This window comes from Oenanthe melanoleuca, chromosome 3 (genome assembly GCF_029582105.1).
Source record: "Oenanthe melanoleuca isolate GR-GAL-2019-014 chromosome 3, OMel1.0, whole genome shotgun sequence".
NCBI classification, from domain to species: Eukaryota; Metazoa; Chordata; class Aves; order Passeriformes; family Muscicapidae; genus Oenanthe; species Oenanthe melanoleuca.
Window position 1 is genome coordinate 50,864,251 of NC_079336.1, and position 22,380 is coordinate 50,886,630.

At 38.1% G+C, this 22,380-nt stretch overlaps 1 protein-coding gene across 3 annotated transcripts in view; it reads right to left on the reverse strand.

Moving 5' to 3' along the window:
- Positions 1-529: 529 nt before the first annotated feature.
- The window catches only part of PTPRK (protein tyrosine phosphatase receptor type K), a 371,462-nt gene continuing 349,611 nt past the window's right edge, over positions 530-22,380 (reverse strand). For all 3 annotated transcript variants that reach the window (XM_056487252.1, XM_056487251.1, XM_056487253.1), the window contains 14 exons: positions 21,553-21,640; positions 20,664-20,740; positions 18,062-18,098; positions 16,157-16,254; positions 15,347-15,463; positions 14,443-14,597; positions 13,229-13,364; positions 11,289-11,438; positions 10,557-10,730; positions 7,949-8,080; positions 7,592-7,717; positions 5,453-5,616; positions 4,129-4,264; positions 530-1,795 (listed from right to left, as the gene is read on the reverse strand). In XM_056487252.1, the coding sequence (XP_056343227.1) occupies positions 1,742-1,795; positions 4,129-4,264; positions 5,453-5,616; positions 7,592-7,717; positions 7,949-8,080; positions 10,557-10,730; positions 11,289-11,438; positions 13,229-13,364; positions 14,443-14,597; positions 15,347-15,463; positions 16,157-16,254; positions 18,062-18,098; positions 20,664-20,740; positions 21,553-21,640 (1,644 nt within the window). In that variant the 3' untranslated portion in view covers positions 530-1,741. The remainder of the gene's footprint in view (positions 1,796-4,128; positions 4,265-5,452; positions 5,617-7,591; positions 7,718-7,948; positions 8,081-10,556; positions 10,731-11,288; positions 11,439-13,228; positions 13,365-14,442; positions 14,598-15,346; positions 15,464-16,156; positions 16,255-18,061; positions 18,099-20,663; positions 20,741-21,552; positions 21,641-22,380) is intronic.

The window sequence follows — 22,380 nt, forward strand, 5'->3', positions numbered from 1 at the left end:
AAAAAAAAAAGAAAAAAAAAAGAAAAAAGAAAATGGTTTAGATTTGAAAGAGGTGGAGCTATGCAGTGTAGATGGAGGCACAGAAAAAAAATCTGACAAGCAGTGTTTCTCTAAACATTTCTCTGCTGTTTCTAGAGTTGAATGGATAATTCTATGTATCTGAAGGAAGAAATTTAGGACATGCAGATGGCATGGAGTCTTATGACATACTCCTTGAAACACCAGGGCGAAAAATAATACGATTTCTTTTGACATTTTCCTTATCCAAATATATTGGTCTTCCAGACAAGAATGACTTAACAAGCACAGTAAATGAGAGGGTATCAAAGTAGGAAAAAAAATATAAAAGGATCTTTAAATAAAAATTTAGTTCACTCTTACTTTACAGAATATTTAAAAGCATTTTACTCTCTGTTCTAAAGATGAACAAAAAGAGACTGGACTGATTTTAGCTGGTAATATAGATGAAACTTTGTGAAGAAATGGCTGCAAACTAAGTAAAAGCAAAGTAACATTTTGAACACCACAATTATGATCAGAATCTGGCATTAGTTTATTCAAATTTTGCTTTCTTGGAAGCAAAGTTTACATGTTTGTAAACATCAAATTAAACATTGCTTAATTTTACAATTTGCTAAACAAATACTTTTTTACCCTGAAGGGCATATGCAGACCCATCTATTTGTGTCACAGTTCTGTTGATCTGTGCTTCAATATTTTTGAAACAATTGGTTCCTGTACAATTTTAATGGATCTTAAAAATTTCTCCCAGTATTGTGCAAGTCATAGGCAAGGCCATTTTGAAGTGTGCACTTCCTTACATAGTTTTTTTATCAGTACCTAACTAATGCAACTGTGAAAAACTATACATTTTCAGGAAAATGTTTAGATTTTGGTCCTGTACTTAAAGACCTTCTATTATCAAGTTGTTTACATGAATTTGAATCACAAGCATGTACACAACAAAACCACTATACCAATGTTTCTTGGTCTATGCATAAAAAGTATGTCTTCTACTTACACTAAAACATACAAAAAATAAACTACAAAAATTGTTTACACTTGATTTCAGCAAAAAAAGCTTTCTTCAAGAAAAATGATTCTTCTTTTTTTCAGCCATCAAAAAAGGAATGCAAGTAAACAATAAATACATGTGCTTTCTCCATATAGACATATTTACACTTGAGTCTTTGGCTTATGTTTAAGTTTCTTTATAAAGATCTCTATGTGATCCAGCCATCATTGCACATTAAAACAAAATAAGCCAGTTTTTCTTTTACTATATATAATATATATATGCAACACTTGAAACGTATAAAGAATGAACCTTACTATCAATCTGCACTGTTATTGTACTTTAACAATGTATCAAAAAAAAAAAAATTAATACCATATAGGAAATATTGATACATGCAACAGATGGTGGCTCTACTGTATCTGAGAGACAGCTGCATATACACACACGAGAAGGTCCTAATTTGCTCAAATCTCTTCTGACTCTGGTTTTCATTAAATAGTATTTATGTGGCACTAAATATTGATACTGTATACAAGCATAGAAACAGATCGAGTTCTTTTATTAAGATACACAACTTCATAAGAAAAATACTTTGCATTTAAAATTCAAAATCCCTCCCACCCCCCTCTTTCCCTAAAATCTTTCTTCACAGGATCAAGAACTGTTGTCAAAACAGCTTATTGAGATTCATATATTTGGTGAACTTCGTCACGTCCTTTCCGACTAAGAGGATTCCAGGTACTCCAGTGCAACATCGTAGCAGAAACGATATTGCTCCTTTAAGGGGGAACAGAAACAGAAGTTAAGTTAAAATCTAAAATCTTAGCAGCAATATCTATAACCAAGAACATTCTTTGCTGACTAGTAAACCAGACAGGCTTGGATTTTCTATTTTTCCCCCAATTACACAAGTGTATTACCAGCTCTGATTTAAAAACTCATCCCAACCAATGAAGGGAAAAAGGACCCTGACCATGGAAAGCAATGATGTGCTTCTCTGATTTTTTTCAGCTTCTGAACCAGTTTATCAAACATGAAAAGCTCTCCTTTCAGTCAGAGCATTCTTGCAGTGAAAGCACCTCTACTCTGATACCCCACTTGTATTTGAGTTGGCTGATATTGAGCAGTAACTGGTGCAGGACCCAGAGCAGCTCCATGTCCAGAGCCCATTAGTACAATCCCATCTATGTGGCATCCAAAAGATCAGATGAACATTTTAAAAATAAGTTAAAGCTCAAAACCTCACTGTGATTATTATTTCTCCTCAACAGTGCTGCTGTTGAGAGCTGATACTGGGAGACAGGGAGGAGGAAGGAGAGGGGAAGGGGAAGAAGAAATAAAACCAAAGAAATTAATTTGATGTCTATTGTCCTTATGACTTGAAAAATGAAATCTGCCTTTGTGATTTATTTTTGTTTGCACAGGAAGACAGCGTGATGCATTAACAGGAAGTTGTGGGGATATCTTAAGGGCTTTACCGCACTGCTCATTGTTATCTGATCCTGTTGCTGAATGTAGGGCACATGACACTGCTGTATAGTGGTTTTGCTGGTTTGTTTTCTAACTAACAACTCAACAGCTTCTGCTGTTCAAGAGTTCTAAATAAAAATCCACACAACACAAATATATAACTAAAAAAAAATGTAGCAACTTCAGTGTAAAGCTACAATGGAATTCAGGACTATTTTGAAATGCAATATAAGTTTGCAGAGATTTATCAAAAAAAACCCCACCATCTACCTTGGCCTCCCTTTACAGAGACACAAATAATTTTCCATCTGATCTGACCTGTTTTCTTGACAGCAGTGAGCTGAAACCCAGGCAGCAATTCAATATGTTGTGTCTCAGATGTCTGTGGCACAGGAGAATGTAAAGCATTTGCAGCAAAAGCAGCAATACCTAGCCCAGTGTCAGTGCTGCCACAGGATGTTCTATTTGTTAACATATTAACTATATTTTTAATTTATGTGGTGGCAAGGGAGGGAAGTGATACACTATGATTAAGAGAATTGTGCCACAGAGTCTGTTTGATATTAAGCAAACACTGACACCTGGAAAAAAAGGGGAATATGGGAAGAGGAAACTACAGCCATTTTGTACAATATGTAAGTTCACAGGGTCAGAAGCAATTTCCACTATGTGTAAACTAAACCATGTTTTTAATTTCAATTGACATCCCTGATTTTCAAGCTGCAGGCAGCCATCTGGCTGAAAAGTGACACTGGCAGCTGGCAGTGTGAGACTCAAATGGCAGGAACTCCCTAGCACCATATAACCTGCTTTCATTCACCTACAAAAAGGAAAAACATCCATGTGGAGGAATTTTTTAAGGACCTTCCAATCCTTAATGTTCGGTTTTTGTGACAGAGGCAAACATTTGAATGGATAGGCACTCATACTGCATGCATATAGATTAACCAGAAGATCCGAGGTTATTTGGGGTTCTGGCAATGTACATGCAGATATTCAGTCTTGCATTTTTGCTAATTCAGGCTAATATGAGTTTATATTAGTTTATTGTTTATATTGCTTATTATTTAACTGTTGGATTCAATGATCTTAAGGGTCTCTTCCAACCTAAAGGGGTTTATATATTCATTTGCAACATTCTAGTTCCAAATGTTTGATTTTAAAGTTCTGAGGTATCATCTCGACTAGTACAAATCTGAGTAACAAAGCTTGTCATTACTTGACACAACTTTCAAAGCAGCAGTTTTCCTAAAGAGCAAAATATTCACAGATCCAGCTAGGAATCTGTACTTCACAGCTTATTCCTACCATGGAGAAATGCCTTGCTCTGTAAAATTTCAAGATGGCTCGTGTGAGTGCAGCTTGCTGCAACTTCCTTTCAAAAAGACCAGGTTATTTTGGGAAATTAAAGTGAATTCTGCTAACTATGAATGCTTTCTGTGGAAAGCACGCAACAAGAAAGGTAAGCCTGTCTTCTCATGATCCTGACTTGCATCTACACTCGACATCTGCTCATTATTCTTGTGGCCCATGGTAGGTTTGCTCTCTTTTGCGGGCACAGGGCTGAAAACGCGGCTCACACAGGCAGGCATCCTCTGGCTCCCTGGCTGTCTGCAGCAGCTCTGCGGGGCTGTGCTTACCGGGGTTTCCACCATGTTGGGCTTGCTGTTCCGCAAGGTCTTCACAGCGTGGAAAACGTCCACCACGTTCTGCCTTTTCACCATCTCGACCACGATGCCGATGGCACAGAACATCCCGCTCCGGCCCCCGCCGTTCCTGTGCGCCAGGAAAGGAGGGGGTTAAACGCCACCCTGGCCTAAGACAGCACCCAAAACACATTTCTGTTCTTTCACTCTGTAAGCACCTGTGACTCCTGAGTCTTAGGGGGACACCAGACTTTAGCAATCTCTTTGCAGCTCCAGTGGGGTTGGTCTAAGTCATTTGCTTTTTCTGACCTTCCTCTCAATTACTGCTTTCGAATTCTGCCCTTACAGCTCATCATGCTGCCCAACCATGCTATAAGTCTAAATTACATACACATTAGAAATAAAAAAAAACCAAAAACCCAACCAAGTTCAATGGCAAGTAGGACATTAAAAATAATAAAAACAAGTTCAATGCCAAGTACATTTTCCACTTACTTCTGGAAAGACACTCACTTAAATTAACCTATGATATGAGGATTATTCAACCAGATCTGCTAAGGCATCACTGATTTAATAACTTGTTGACCTTTGGGGACACTTCTGAACTATTTTAATCTTAATTTCAAAGAAATTAAGGTAGGTATTTCTTCTTATTAATTTTGAGGTGGCGGAGGCAGAAACGGATCACTAGTTAATTCTGAACATTTAAACAGAGGCCTTTTTTTCAGAGTAAGGAGAAATGCATAATTCAATTTCTAAGTTAGGGACAAGAAGATGCCATCTTTTCAAAACTCCCAAACCAGCTCCCATTTAAGTATCAGGTAGGCATCCAGCGGTCATTTACCAGCAATAGTTTTAGTATCATGTACTGTAATAGAGATTTTTTTCAGATTTTATATATCCAGCTTTTGGTTAGGTTTTCCTTAGGGGAAAAAATGTAGCACACTCTGTGCAAAAGAGACACAAAACCCCCTATTTGGCACTCAGTATAAAAGACTTCCTTACAGAAACCAGGCAGAAGAAACAGATCTGCACATGCCTTGCACCTGAAAAACATTCTATTATGTACAGAAGATGACAGTATAAGGGTATCACACGCAAAATATTCATTCCTTGACTTGACACAGAAAGGTCCAAAAGTTGAACGAAAGCCAACCTACAGGGATAGTCAGTGGTACTTTTTTTTTTATTATTAGAAAAGTAACAGACACAAGTGCAAAATAAAATTTCCATAAGAATACTGCTTAAATTAAAGCAAAGAATTAATTTATAAGAATTTCTTTGAAGAGCAACAATTGGTTTTCTCCAAGTTACTCACAGGCAATGAATGATGGTCCGGCCCTCCCCTTCTTCACATTCCTCTTGCCATTTTTCAACCTGGAGAATCAACTTCAAGAAGGATCTCTTGGAAGCTGGTACGTCTCTGTGAGAAGCCCATCCCAAATACTGGAATTGCTGCACCATCAGATAGCCCTCTTGTGGCTGAGGGAATCAAAGAACTTTAGGTCAAAATGGCACCTTTACATCTTGGTTTAGAAACCAAAATATAAAACTAATGTAAAACCTAGGTGTTTATATTATGGACAGATTCTAACGTGTGTATATTGCACGGTGGGACCTCCAGTAATTTCTAGCACCTGAGCTCAAGGAAGATGACAGAAAAGGTAGAAAAGGCTTTGAACATTGAAGACAACACCACAGTTTATCGATCACAAATGTAACCTATCCTGAGTTCTGAATAGACAAGTACCCCAGATTCCATAGATCCTATGTGCCAAGGTTGCTTAGCACCACTAATCAATTTAAAACATCACTACTAAATTCTTTGACATGCAGAAATAGACATACATTTGGCTCCTACACGCGAAGTGACCCCATTATAAAGGAACAACAAGTCATACTGGTGCACAAACATGACTGCTGTCCTTGGAGTCTTCCCTTTGTGCCAGACTGTGATAATTGTGACAGCCTTGCTGCCCGTCTCTGAGCCTTCCACGTGCCAGATGTGACAGAGAGAGAGCTTTGAATAGAATTAGACTGTCACAAGAAAGGCCTCAATAACAGGAAGAATAAATAGTCTATCTAGTTTCTTGACGCTGAAGATGATGAATAGGAATGTGGATTTTAGAAAAGTAAGGACAGAGCAGAGAGATTTTTAAAAGCAAGGTTTATGAGCAAAAGGGCATAGGAGACAAAGAGAAGTAGAGGAGTAGAAAATCAAGGCACCATATAAAAGGAAGAAATGGAAAAAAAGAAAAAAAAAACCCAAAAGAGGAAGTCTCAAAATACAAGAAAAAAGCACTATGGTGTAATATTTGCCAGTGTGCCCACACCTTAGTTTCCTGTAGTTTCCAAGAAGAGCTGAAAATGTTTTCTTTAATTCTGAATATAAGCAAAAAAAAAATATATATATATATATAAAGAGTAAAGTACTAGCCACATGAAAACTGATTTTTGCCCTCTGAAAAATGAAAATGTGATCAAAATAAAAGCAAACAAAAATAAAAAAAAATACATGAAAGATATCTGTGTATACTGTAACTAATTTTCCCCACAGTTATCTTTTGAGATTAATGACAGTTAAACATACAAGATACAGTAGCAACTGTGATAAGTTCAGTACTGGATGGAAGATAAAAAGTAGTTGTTCTAAATAAAATAGGGATTGCTGGCTGATTGTACATAGACTAGTGGCACAAATTTTTGTAACTCTTTGTGGTAGGTAACAAAAAAAAAGCAATTCATAGAGGTCAGCTAAAGAGGAAACACTGTGTGGCAAGCAGGGTTTAAGAAGATGCTGTGAGAGTGTGAACACTATGGGACAGCAAAAAGATAAGATGGTTCAAGATATGAAAGAGCTGATGAGAATGCAAGACTGGCACTACTACTGAAATTGAGAAAAAGATGATAATTGTATGTTGAGGCACTGTGGTGGCAGAACCCATTAGAGGCAGAGGAATTTTCAGAGTTTTTTCACATCCTGCTTTGCAGGGTGCCACAGTCTGCCTTTCCTGTTGTGGTTTTCACATCTTAGCCTGAGAAGGTGCTGGTTGTATAATCAGCCTCAGTGCTTCTGTTCATGATTGACCCCAGAAAACATCTTACCAAAGCTATGAACTAAATATCTGTCAGTACATGCTCATTACAGGGGTATTTCTTTTACTGCACACCAAACAAACAGAAAACAGAATATTTCTCAGAGAGAATGCCTCAGAACAACATCCATTCACCTTATGGCTCTCTCTGCTTAGTGAAGCAAAGTACTGTAGAAAAGAATTGCAGTTGTAGAAAAGTACTAGAAGTCAGTATTAAATACTGATGCTTGACTGACTCCTTTTTGAGTAATATCTTATGAACATTAGTATTTTACTACTACTCAAAATTAAAAAGCACAAGAGCCTAGAGAGTATGAAAAATGACATATTTTTCTGTCCCATATTGTTGGAATAATCCTTACCCTTGTTAGATTGCATATCCTGAAAATTCGGTTTATGACGTCGCAGTCCATGGAACACGACATGCATTCCACCTGGATGGGGCCGTACCGCAGTATCCCTTCCTCGGGCCAGTACTGTGGGCAGCCCTGTGCCAGAGCAAAACAGGCATCATTAAATGGTGACTTGCAACTTGAGCATTGCCTCATTCCACTGCAGACATCTCACCCAACCTTTACTGAGCAGCTAGTGGTGATTACTTGCTGCAAAGCAGAGAATAATTGTAAAGTCACTGCACTGCTCTACATTTCCATCATGTAGTAAATCCAGAGTGATTAAAGTACGTGACAATACATGGAAAACTCGAGTGCCAAACTAACCTGTGCTAGGTCGACTTCATTTAACATCACAAGAGAAGTACAGCCATAGTCATACACTAATCTCCAGAAATCTTTCACAGTGTTTGGTAAAGGATGCTGTGTGACAATAAAAGCTGCTGGCTGCCTGTAGCTCTGTAAAGGCAAACAATTTTATTAGTACTGATATGGGAAGTACTTAACTTCTACTGAAACAGTGCAACAGAACAAAACATAAAAATAGAACAAAGCTGTGACATCAGTTACTTCATATATCACTGAAGATGTAAAAGTTAAGAGGTTACTCTGCTCAGAAGTTACTTCTGCTTGGTTACAGAACAAGCCCTGTTTTCCCACACAGATATGCTCCAGGCACTGAAGATGCTTCTCATGGCTCTGTTGAGCTGAGGCTCAGGCAACTCTGTTCTAGGCACTGTGTCCAGGAGCCAAGCAGGGAGCCTTCCCCTGATGATGCAGAGAGGGGTGCAGAGGTCTCAGATCACCCTCTCCACAGTAGGTTTTGCATGAACTCTGTGACCCAACTGGGGACTAAACTCAATTCCAAACTCCATTTCACAGTGCACAGCTGCAGGGACACCCACAGAACTGACTTTCAGGATCACTGGGGCCCATTTCCAGCAGAAAGCATAAGTTAAACAGCAAAATACTATTTCATGCCATGACCACAGGTTCAGTTTTCTGTATGCTGTGTTATACACAACTGCAAATAGGGATTTCAAGCCTCATGCAGTAACTTAGATGCAACTAACAGTGGAGAGGCCATTTTCCTGCCACAGATGCAGAAAGCAGAAGGGGAGAGATCAGAAGTCTTTCACAGGCAACTTGTAAATATCCACAGAAAAGTAAATTAATCCAAGAGAAAGACCTGGTAAGGTAGATGAACCACTTTTGCTATAGAAGCTTGCTCATTTGAAGATTGATCTAAGGGATCTTTAAGTGCAATATATTGACATACCTCCAATAACTTGTTGGCAATATCTTTAGGACAGTACATGTTTAGCAAGAGATTTAGGAGGTTGCTGATTTTTTTGCTGCCCAGGGACAACACAAGAACAACCAATTTTGATTCTTCTTCTGACTTTTAAGAAGTAAAACACGTCCTAGCTGACGTTGTACTACTCCACTTCCCTATATTTCTAGTGTTTCTCAAGATAAGAGGAAGATAAGGCGTAACTTTCTCTTTGTGCTCTGTTATTGAAAGTCCCTTTTCCTTGTCCAGGAGTAGTTCCTTTTCTCTGAATAAATCAGTCGTAAAAAAAACAACCAGAAGAGAAAATACAAAAAAAAACCCCACTTGTGTTACCCAAATTTTTAACCCTCTACTTATAACCTTGTTATATGCCTATTGCAATATAAGAGCTTTTTTTTTCTGCTGCTGTTTTTCCTTTTATTACTACCATTTCTGCCTTTTCTAACTTGCCTCTGATGATGATGCAGTAGTAATACATTGCTTGGTTCATGTCCCTACCTTCCACATGCTGTTGCACACTCAAAGTCCTCCTGCCCCCACAGCCTGTGTTGTCTTCCTTTCATCCCAAACCACACTCCTCTATGCAGCTATGTTGGTTGGCTCATAGTACATCAATTTTATCCAGGTGCTCAATGCAATTTTAACTGCAATTCTAAACAATTTTTGCTACCAGAATTTTGTTCACTACCCTAATTCATCTGTTCAGCCCCCGTGACACCCTAATACACTGGTCTTACACACGCTACCCCTCTATTTTTTTGACACAATAAACTGGTTGTAAGATTTGGGGCTGCATTTTGCTATCAGTTCATTTTCTGCACTAGCTCAGGCAGAACTCAAGGATGACTATACCAATCAGTGTTGATGATTGCTTCTGCTATTTGCCATTTTATTTCAGCATGTCTCCTTGACATGGCAGTTTCTGAGAGCATTTCATTTTTGAGGAAGGGGAGACGCTCCTGGAAATCAGACCACTTATTTAAGTATTTACTGTAAAAGTGGCTTTAGGGATCTAACTTTGGAAATGCTAATGGGAGGCAGAGGCAGGTATCTGGCAGCACATGAAATACTTTATTGATCAGACACTTATAAGCATGTTCAACTCCATTTTTCCCATAAATTCACCTTTTCCCCTGACAGTACTTCTGTTACTCAGGCTTCAACTTTGAACAACAAAATCCCCAATCCTATACTCTATACCCAAACATGCCAAGAAAACAATTTTTTCTTCCTCTGTTGCTCCTGCCTCAATATAGAAAGACTTTTTTATGGAATAGTGATAGAAACCTCATGCCCAAATAGATAACACTTACATCCTAACAAACAGCAGATTTTTGAGATGCAGCTGAGATTTGAGATTTGGACGTCTGGACACTAGAGCTTTATGTAATGTTGTTAAAAAAGTGAGATTTCCAGTGGGTCCCACAAGGATGCCAAACACTAAAGATAAGGAACCTTCTGAACAAAGAACACAAGCTGGTGGGGCTTCTTACCTTCCCCCACCCCCATCTTTCTTGATCAGGACTGTTTTACTGGGCACTGCAATAACAGAATTACCCTTTCTTAAACCAGCAAGTGCTCTCTCTCACATTACAGAGCTTTCCATGGCACGCTATGCAGACAAAGAAGGTAGTCTCTTACGTCCATAAGAGCAGCATTGATGTAGTTGCTGCTCTCCCCATCAATAGTGATTAAGAAAGGCAGACATCTGTCAGGTGGCAGCATATCCATGAAGCGGTTCTTGTCGTGGTTCCTTGGCAAGCAGGCGATGCTGCAGTCCTCTGCCTGCAGGCGAGGGGTCACAGAATTCAGGGTCTAAGGGAAAGAACACGCTTGTTTAAGCAGGCTGAGCTAACACACATGGGACTTGAGAGTTTTACTGTAAAATATTGCAATATGAGAAAACATGAGGCACTAACAAGAAGACATTAGCAAATGCAAGCTCCTCTCTGTTTGTTGGACGTTCTGAGGCTTTGCAAGGGGGGGTTAAGCTGCGGGTATTAAAGGCACTCTGTATACTGAACACATTCCACATGACACCATCCCTTCCAAAAGGAATGAAAAAAAGAGGATCCTTTGGAGCCCTAAAAAGCTACGCCTTCAATGTGTAAATGCAAGCCAAAACTCTCTCTGGCTTCTACTCACTGATCTTTATTTCAGACAGATACTTACTGCAATTTTATTAAAAGCAGGATATTCTGTATTTAAAACAATTTTGTAAAGCACATAAACATGTTTTATTTTGTAGACAAAAAGTTAGGAACCAATTGCTATAGAAGTCAATTTGAAAAACCTTCTCCTTAAAATATATTAAATGTATCTAGAGGCAAAAAAATTGTTGTCACATCAAGAGTTGGTAAGAACTGTGAATACCTGAAACTCATCTTTGAGATGCGAAGAGTTTGTTTGAGAGTCTATTCTAATCATATCAAAATAAGCAGCTTTGAATTCGCAGACAGGAATGGCAGTTTCTCCACACAGGCAAGCTTCTAGAATGGCATCGTGAATAAAGATGTACTGCTCCTGTCAAATTAGGAAAAGAAACAAAAATTGCAACCATTTGAAACCAGAACATCTTTCTTTTAGGATAAACAGGACTACTGCACAGTCTTAAACCCATCCAAAATACTGCCCGTCAATACGTGAAATAGTGCTTTAATACAAACATTCTTGTTCTTATTGGGGTGCAGTGAACAAGGACGTTTTCTTCAGGACCAATTTAAATCCAGTAAAACTCAACAGAACAGGGATAGTAAATTATTTAAGGAGATTTTCAGTTTTCTTGTAGTGTTTGTGGGTTTCTGTGCATGTGCCAAAGATTTGTTTGCTTTATCAATTTTTTCAAACAGCTTTCAGTCTTCTGATGTTAGCAGAAAATGTAAATTGCTAGTGTGATTAGCAAGTATTTGGCACGCTACATTCTCCTTATGCATGTGCAAGCTAGGGCATCAGTTGCCTCATACTTGGCTCCAGGCCAGTAATAAATTCCAGTGTGTTCCAACAGAAGAACCATTTCCTCCCATTTTTCCTAACTTGCCTTGTGATAGCCTGAGTCCTAGATAACTGCATTACTATTACAGGGCCTCCTGTCAATTTTTACACAAAATGCCCATTATATGTACTCACCTTGATAGTATTAACTGTAAACCTTGTCTAGAGCTGTGCCAGCCTCATGTACCTACTGTGAATAGAATCCAAAGGGATTCTTAAGAGCACAAAATTTAACATGTGTCTGTGAAAATAGCACATGTCCAGGGACCACAGTCATCTGGCTCTACAGCCTTTACAGGGCTATGGAGCTATTGGCATCACTGTTGACAGTGTGACCATCACAAGAAGCTGATGCAATGACAGCTGTATTTTTCTGTACAAGTATGAACCTCTGAGAGAAGGTGAGAGGTAAGAGGCAAAAGGGAGACAAAGGAATAGTAGTTGATGTGTTAATTCACTTGCAAGTGTAGGTTAAGCTGGGATGGTTAAAGCAGTCACTCTGAAACACTCCACCCCATGCACTTCCCAAAGGTTAATGGCCCTGTAGCAGCAGTAGTTGACCAGAACCATCTACTGTTCAACTGGCATAGGCTGCAGCATGGAATGAAAACTGCACCAAATTACACTGACATGTTTGGCTGTCAACTGCAGAGATTTCCGTGTGGTCACAGGTGCAATAACATCTCAGGTATATTTCCTTATGGAAGGCAGGAGAGAGAAGTGGTGAACCACTTCAGGTAATCTGCCAACATAAACCAATAACCTGTGTTTCTTTGGAAGCTCAGTGGTACTCTGGTGGCAGAGTGGGAGCTGTTAGAACTTCATTCCTAAGGCAATGATTTTGGCGTGAAGCTGCTGAAGGCATGTAGAAAGACCAGGAGTAAAAACATGGAAAAGATTCGCAGCAAGGTTAATAAAGCAAACAAAAACAAAATTAAAATGAGAGTGAAATGGACGTAAAGTTCACCAGTCAATTTATAGATAAAGGGATTGCAGATTGTCTAAAACAAGTGGCAGCCTGCTGAAATTTGACCTTTGGGATCCTGGGATTGCTGATACCAGAGCTGGGAAGAGACATCCCAGTCACACCTAAAGACAAAAATCCTTTCTTTCCTTTTGTTCCCAAGCTGGGTGGGCACTCATTTCTGTGAAGACTGCAAGAATTGGCAGATTTGTTGCACCAGCCTGGGTCTGGGCGCTTTTACACTGAGCAATGGTCCCCCCTCCACAAGGCCACTGCCAGCTCTTTTCAGAGTCACTGTGAGATTCTGCCCTAGAATGTTTCAGAAAGCACCAGGTGCTTCCAAGGCAAAGCACTGTACCTCAGTCTGTACCATGTTGATGCGGCGGGAGCGCAAAGCCTTGACACAGTTGTAGATATCCACCACCCCTTCTCTCTCTGCCATATCCAACATGATATCGATCACGATGTAGCAGCCCGTCCGTCCAGCACCAGCACTGGAAACAATCAGTAAAGACTGTCAGGAACAGCCCCAGAAAAACATCTAAAAACTTTACAGCCATTATTGAGAGCATCATTCAGTTTTTCATCATCTAATTTTTATCTTCTCTCCTTCTCATCATAACATCTTTTAAACCTTTTGATGCGTTAAAAACAACATTTTTCCATCACATTTGATCCACTAAGTAACAACAAAAAAGAAAAAAAAAATTTCTTTTATCACCCAGATCAATACTTAAATTAAAAAAAGAAGTTAGTTTAAGTGAAATCTGAAGAATGATTAAACTTATGCACTTCAGAATATTATAGATTTTGTTTTTCTTTAATAAGACTAAGAATGATTTTTAAGTGATTGATTGCAATAAGAAACTCAAATGTATGTTTTACCAGCCAAGTTCCAATCTAGTTCATATAGCACATTTAATGATATCCAGAAGATTCACTCATTATTTATTTTGGCTTTACATAAAACTATGGACAGTTTTTGTACAATGAATTATTAAAATCTGTAAAGGCTAAATATACTAAATATAACTAAACATTTGACTAAAATATTTAAGTAAATCAAACATTTGCAGAAAGCAAATTCTATTTCTCAAAGGACTGTGTCCCAACAATATAACCTTGCAAAATCTGCACAGGAGAAACATTCTGTATTTGTTGCCACTGACCTCATTCCATCTTTCTTCATCTATTTGTTTAATTTGCTTTAAATTAATAATCAGTTCAGACATTATATGCAATACCAATCTATCAAAGCAGGTGCATTTACACTCATTCTCAAATGCTGTCACAAAATTTTTGAAGGCTACCTAAAATAATAGCGTGGAGTAGCATGGTGCTGCTGCAGGAAAAAGAAAATCTCAGACAATTCTATTTAAGAAAAATGTACTAGAATCTGGTTATTTTCAAACATTGCTGTAGACAGCCCAATCCTATTGCAGTGTGAATTAGGCAATTCAAAAAGGGAACAAAAACAGAGCACTTCAAAATGATGGATGCTTCAGAAGAGACTGCTGTAAATAACCATATACACAGTTGTGAAAAATACATATCTATGCCTTCTGTACACACCTGCAATGGACAACGATAGGCCCTGCACTAGGAGGGTTAGATATTTTGACTCTCCGTATAAAGGAAAGCAGGCCTGTGGCATTGTAAGGAACTCCATGGTCTGGCCAGCCAGTGAAATGGAACTGTTTAACTTCACGGATTTCATTGTAGCCCCTCTGTAAAAGGCAAAAAAAAAGGTTACGAAATTCGAAGTATTTAATAGACTAGAAATTATCTGACTCAAATAATGATCACACATACTGATAGAATCTACATGCAGTTTTCATAATTTCATCAATTATTTAAAGCCACAATCCATAGGAAGCTTAGAGATGTCATTGATTTTTTTAATTTTGAAGTTTGTAATTTTTAAATTCGTAATTTTTACTTTGGCAATTAGGCATGCTAGTTTTGCTCCACTGAAGATCTTTTCTTAATAGACTTTGATGCACTTCATATTGATTTTCAGAAGTTTTGCTAACTAGGACAAGGGCCTGCTACATTTAAAGGCAAGTATAATTTAGCATAAGATCACAACTTTAGCACATAGAGTATTCACAGAATTTGTCCTTTGATTGAGATTGACCCAGCAGCGGTCAGGACAGAGTGCGTAGGGATGAACAGCAGGCATGACTCATAATCTGGTACTTGAGTTTAGCTCAGAAGTGTGGCTGTGGAGAAGCGGTGACTGTCAGAGAGGGGATGGCAGCAGCCAGCATTTCTGGGGAAATTCAAGGTCCCACAGTGAGATGCATGCTTGGGTAGCGCTGACGCAATGTGTAACTCCCATGGTAAGGTAAGGCTGCCCACACCCATCCAACAAGCCAGAGGGATTTGGTATTCCACAGAAACATCAGCATAGCCTCTTTGATCCTCCTTGTTACCAGGAAACAGTATTTTGCTAAGCCCTTTCAAATGAACTCACCCTTCCCAGAGTGAAGGTCCTGACCACATATTCTGCAAGGGGCTCCATCTCGACACAAGTCACTTTGAAGTCCCCATAAACTTCAGTGTCGTCAGGCCAGTACTTGTAACACTTGACCTGAATAAAAAATGGGTATGATTTTACACCAAGGAAAAAGAAAAGCTTGAAGATACAGTACTGCATGTACTACTGCATGACGCTGCATTTATTTACAAAATGACTGAGCATCCATGTGGTTTGTCATGGTTAGTGGCTGTTATGCCAAGTTAAGCACTAGCTACAGGGAATTTCCAGTGGTTTACACAGCCCTACTTAGGTGCCAAATTCACTTCTAAATGACCATTTGTATTTTCTTTAGTGCTGAGCTGTAGAATATATTTCTCCTTATGCTAAACTGCGTTTTGTACCCATAATCAAACTGTTGCAAGTAATCCCAGATACTTTATAGACTTCCCTGAGGTATGTGTTACTGCTAAACTGTAAATAATTTGCTGATTTCTAGCTACTGATATAGAAGCACATTTCCTCCACTGCTCTTTTCATTTGAGTGACACTATACAAATCTATTCTGCTGAAATATGAATTTTGGATTCAGACAATTTTCCACTACACATGAAAGTAACACAGCATCAGTTTTCAGAAACTACTTTAGACAATACCAAAACTGCAACATTGCCTGGACTCCTTCTCCATGCACCCTCAGGATGCAGGGCTGCCCTTTTACATTCTGCCCATACTATGTCTTGTCAGCAGTTTGTTTTTTTTTTTAAAGCTGGCAGCATTAAAAGAAAAGCAAACCCGAAAACTTACTCTTCCTACTTCCACTAAATTTGTGACCATCACAACACAAGCTGACTGCTCCTGCCATATCATTCTCCAAAAGTCATACACAGTCTCATGAACTGGACCTGTAAAAAAAAATTCCAGGTAATATTGTGCCAAAAAAACCAACAAAAAAACCAAAAAAACAGTCAAAGAAATGCTAAGAATGAAATCCAGTGTGTTTCAGAGCTGATGCACATGAGCACGTTTGCTCAGAGAAGAAAGGTTTGTGAAACCACATCATCATGCCATTGTGCTGGTTTCCAGATTATATTGTTACTTCTAACCAATGCTGGATATTCTCAATTTAACTGAATTACTACTAGAAAGAAAATAATGGCAGGTGTTTCATGTAGCAAAATGACAGAAGTTGCCTGAGAACTACAAGGACACAGTAATGTGTGACTGTGACTATAGTTACGTTTCCAGGTTTGTTTTACATTTGTTAAATGTAATGTGTTGAGAATGAGTTTCTTCAGGTGCTCACCAAGAAGAAGCCCACACTAGAGTGAAATAGGAGGGTGCTGGTACAGATACTCTGCATTTACTATCTGGTTCCTGGCAAGCATGGATGCACAAGTAGGCACTGAGCCAGAAACTTCCCAATAAAGTGTATTTAAAGTAACTTAAGTACTTTTCTGTGAGGCAGAGAAATGAGAAGCACATGTTTAAGCTTTGCCTCCTGCTCTGCTGCAGAGACATGTTTCAGTTGAGTGACAGAGGCATTTACCCTGTTACAACAATCTCCAAAACATCTCCTTTACAACCATCCAGCAGTACTATAAATACTACTGTATAGAAGAGATATAGAATCACAGAATTATCTGGAAATTATCTTTAACATCATCAAGTCCAACTGTAAACCTAACACTGCCAAGCACCACTAACCCTGTCACATTTGAAGATTCAGACACGTTCTTTCATATGCTAGATCAAAGGCTGCACACAAAAACAGCAATAAATTTTTTCTCTCCTTTACACACTATTATGTGCAATGATTTGCACAGTAAAACAGAAATAAAATACAAATGTAGACTTAATGCCATATAGAGACCTATTTAGGCAGCACTTACACAAAATGAAAAACAAATGTGTACAGAACTGTGAGCATCCTGCTTTAAAATAAGTCTTTACTTTGAGTTTCCTGTGTGCACCTACAATCAACTGAGGGACAAACAGGATATTTCCAGACTGCTATCCAATTATGCCGACAAATCAAACGATGGCACATATAAATCTAATTATTTTTACTTAAAATCATAGCCTCTGACATTTCAGTGCAATCTTAGACTAATCTATTTGGTTTTCCTCATTGTGAGGAGTTTTATCAGAAATACAAACTGAAAAATAGAAATTAACTGTTTTTTTTCTCTAGCACCTCTTCTTACTGGAAGAGTGTTACATGATAAGGATTTGCCTTTCTGTACTCTTAGTACAAGGAGTCTTTGTCCTCTGGCCTTACTTTACCCAGATTTTCTGAAAAAGTTTAATTTATCATTACTATCTTCACTGCATTCTGCACTAAGTTGTAGATAGTAAAATAAAACATTGTAATATGGAAAGAAAAATGCCTCAGGGTGGGTTGAAACTGTTCTCTATCCATGTCTCTTTTCTCTATTCATCTTCATAATTAGAAATCATGGTAGTAGGTTCTGACTTTATCAGCTGAATTTATCACTGACAGATTTGCTCAATAGCTAATTAACATGATAAATTAGCACAATTTTTGAATTTATTCACATTCCACCCAAACATACTACATTTACCATAACACAGGATGACAACTCACAATGCTGGGTATTCCTTATTTTCATCTGCTTCTATTTTACCAAAACACTATGGAACACTACAGAGAACAATTGTTTGATTTGATTAAAGCTGGCAGATCCTTACCTTGGGTTGCAATGTAGTGACTTGGTCTCTGATATCCCTAAAACAGCAATATAAGTTGGTTTGAGTACCACATTACTAACTGAGAGTGGAAAATAAAAGCAAAAGGATACTACAGAATCCTTATATCTAGACATTTTCAGAACAAACCAATATTTAAGAGCAACATGAAGCTCAAAACCTAAAAACCCTGTTAATATTGAAAAGTTTGAATGACAACAGATAAAATGAAAATAAGAACATCTGACTTGAACAGACATTGTAGTGTACCAGGGAGGAGTACTCTAAATTGGTCCCTTGCACCTAAAAATCAGTCCTCTATTTACATTATTTCCTAGCTGTATACACTGGTTTTAAAATTTAATAAAAATTCTCTGCCACCATACTATCTCACAGCTGATCTGTGTTCCCAGCTTTGCCAATGAGAAAAAATACACACCTTTTGTCCTCTTCCAAACAGAGAATCCCACAAAGAGGTGTGTGCCTCAACCCTGACTAATGGGGACAGACATGTTGATGTGTGCACAGAATCAAGGTCCTACTGCAGTGAAATCTGCTGAACTGCACAAAGTGTGCATCAGTTACAGTGGGCATGGCACACACAAGTATATACACAGTCTTACACACACATATATATATATGTATATATAAGTAAATAGATAACCCTACACAACTAAGCCTTTCCAGATGGCTGGATCTATGCCAATGCTAGCAGCACTATACAGCACTAATTGTCTACATAAAAACTACAAGACAAAGAGCTGCTGCTCTTGAGGAAATAATTCAGGGTATATTTTGACCAGTGCCAGCAATTCAGCTACAAAGAGGAAGGAAAGTTTAGTGTTGCTGGTGAGAAGACAATACTGAATTTCACAATGTGGAAATGTTAATAACTCCAATTATTCTCTAGGTTAAGTTTTATTAGGCCACTTGCTAGAAGTATTGCATTACAGGGGAGTACGAGCCCTTGGATTCCTGGTATTCACAAGATGCTACTAAAATGAAGGATTTCAGTGTACCCAAGGAGTTTATATTCTTTTCCACAGACTGCTTCATTATCCTCTCTAGAGTAAGAGCACCTTTCTCTTGGGGCTTCTTAAAATTTTTTTTTTTTGATCTTACTCCTAGCTTTACAGGAGACCAAAATTGCATCAAATGATTTTTCCTGAAGTACTTAATATCAAACCATAGCTTAAAATTGTGGAAGAGGAACATGTGCTACATGGGTTTACCCTCACTAATGCTTTTGAGAGGAAGATAAAAGTGTCACTTAAAAATTGTAAAATGCCAGTTTAAACTTGTAGCTTTCTTGCCTGCTTCTAATGAGATGCAATTCACTCCTAAATAAAAAAGCCAATATCCTCAGGGAATTATTAAAAATCTGTGAGAGTTTTCTTGTTTAAGGCCCCAGGCAAAATATCACGGGCCTATCATTTCACAGAGACTGACATGTTAAAATATCCAAATAAAAAGACAGAAATATATTTGGAGCTAAACATTTACATCCTGCAAGGTCAAAAGAGTCTTAAATAACTTATCAACTAAAAGTGGTCAGGAAAAACTATTAAGGTGCAATTATAAAGAAAAGCAAGCAAAGCCATCTATTTCAAGAATTCCACTATTTTTTAAACTGCTTTAGAATTAATTTGAATACAATAATTTGTTTATTCCTAATTAGAGAAAAGTAATATATTGTTAGTCTAATTGACTGGCAAAATTTGGATCAGTTTTTAAAATTTATAAACTAATTTGTATTCTGATTAAGGAATGGAATTTCAAATTTTCGAGATTTTTTGCAGAAGTGAGGAAATTTCTGTGTTAAAAAAATATATATATATATATATGTGTAAGTGTTTGTGTATATACTTTGTAATACCTAAATTAGCACCTTAAAGCAAATGCCAGCTAAATATTGATTATCTAAAATATTATTAAAAACAAACTAACAAAAAAATCCCCAACCCACAAAAGTCATTATCCCTCCTTTTTTTGGCCATACATATTATGACTAGTCCACAGGTATATTTTCAAACAACTACAGTGCAGCATACTATCTAGCTTCTCACATATACGTGGGAAGGGGAAAAGAAAAGCTAATGTCAAAATCACCACTAAAAATGGGAACAGCAAATTCTTTTTAACAGATAGGCTCACCTGAGTTACCTAACATCCAATAATATGCAGAGCTAAGCTAAAAGGCTAAATTATCTTTTCAAAACAGGTACAAAAAATATTCACACAAAAAAGAAATTTTTTAAAGGAACAGATGAGATAAATTAGATGAGGCATGCATACTTATCAACTGATAAAAATAGAAGAAGGAAAGTAATTAATAACAATATCTATATTAAATATTTACAATAGGATGCTGTTATTCACATATAGTGGTACTTACATCCCTGTACAGCCAAATCTACAGCCCAAACCAAAGTCAGATGTGAAAGAAAGCACAACAATGTCAGTGAGTACTAGGACGTAGAACAAGGAAAGTGTACATTTGTTCTTAATAAAAGAAAGCTTTCAATAATTTTGTAGCATAACATGCAATAATTTCACATAGAGAAGCTGGCAAATTGAGAGGGAGAAAGCTGTGCATTCCACTCACATCTATGTAGTTGGCATTAATGTAATCTGAAGATGGATCATCTTCAACAGGTTGCAAAATCACCCTGGAGTGGTCATCTGTAAAAACCAAGTGGTTACGGAGCCTTTTTGAAGTGTGATTTTTAAGTAAGATATTAACGGTAAGTCATCTAGAAAACCAGAATCAGCTGGCATAAGCACCTCACAATTTGCAATCCTTAAAAACAAAGTATTCACACAGAAATACAAAGAATCATTTTGTCTGAGGTCTGCAATTACTTCAAAAAACATTCACTACATTTCATTAAGCGCAGCTGAAAGGTATTGGCACAGTTACATGTGGTTAAAAAGAGACAAAGAAACCAGGTTACTTGCTCAAAGTCCCTTTCAACATCAGATCCACTGCTGGTAATCTAGAAAACCAAAAATGCTGATTACTATATCCTCACTTTCAACCCAACTGTGCTCAAGTTCATATTGAGACATTATTGAAATCAAGACAAAGGAGTCAGCAAAGCACTTGGGATTCAATGAAGAGGTAACTCTACCATTCAGGGACTTCTCCAGCACCGTGATTCCTGCGTGTTCAATTGCATGGGTAAAACAACACAAATTGTGAATAAACAGAATCAACATCCAGATGAGTGCCAGCCTGCTGCTGATGTATGCTTACCACAGCTTGCACAACAGAGATGCAAATGCGAAATTCAGCCTGAGTTATAAAAGGAAGAAAGTTGAACTGTGAAGAGTAACAACAGCAACAACAGCAAAAGCTGAAAAAGGCACTGTTCTGCTTCTCCACTGCAGGTACTAAGCAGCTGTGCCACCGGAGACTTGCAAAGGAAGAGAGAGCAGGGCCCGAGTAACACACGAGTAGAGCTATGGCTCAAACCGAGGACACCGATACTCACATGCTATAATGTTTCCATAGCGGTTCTTTGTTCTGTTTTGATCCTTCTTAGCGACATCCCAAGAAGCTGACTGCCCCTCAAAGAAACTCTATAAATAAAAATGTTCCGAAAGAAAACATTCTGACCATTAATTTATCTCCAAAAGTAACAGTTTAAAAGAACTGCCCCACCACAAAGTAAGCTCAGCTTTGCTCGCCTGCCCCGGTCACCCAGGCAGTACCACGGTACAGAAATATCTAGAGAAGAACAGAGCCTCTCCCTCTGACTGCTACCAGCAAATGGGCAACTCACTGAGGAACTCCACAGGGATTTCAAATCCTGTAATTGCCGGGAGGCTAAACTGCTTAAACTCCTTGCTATGGAGGAATGACATTGAACTGAGAAAGCACAGAGAGACTCATCACTCTTCTTACAAGACACTGTAATACACAGCCTGTTTACTACAGCATTATATTGCTTTCCACATTACTTAGTAACACATCTTTCCTTCCAACAGAGACATCAGGAACTCTCCTCATTGTTCAATGCTCATTGTTCTTTTTGCCTTTCCTCATACCCCTCCCTCTAGTCACTAGCAAAATTATTCTGCATTTTTGAACCCTTAAGACTTTGTTCTCTCAGTATTGATAGAAGCACTTTTTATTTCTCCTTGGCTTTCTCTTCATTGCCCGTAGATATTTTACTGCTGTTGTAGGTCTATGCTACTCCTTCCTTCCAGATGATCTCTTATCCTGGTTAAGTTATCTCCAGAAAATACACTGTAGCCATGGAATCAGAACTTTAATGCACAGCCAGAAGCCCAAAGCAGGGAATAGATGTCATGTATAG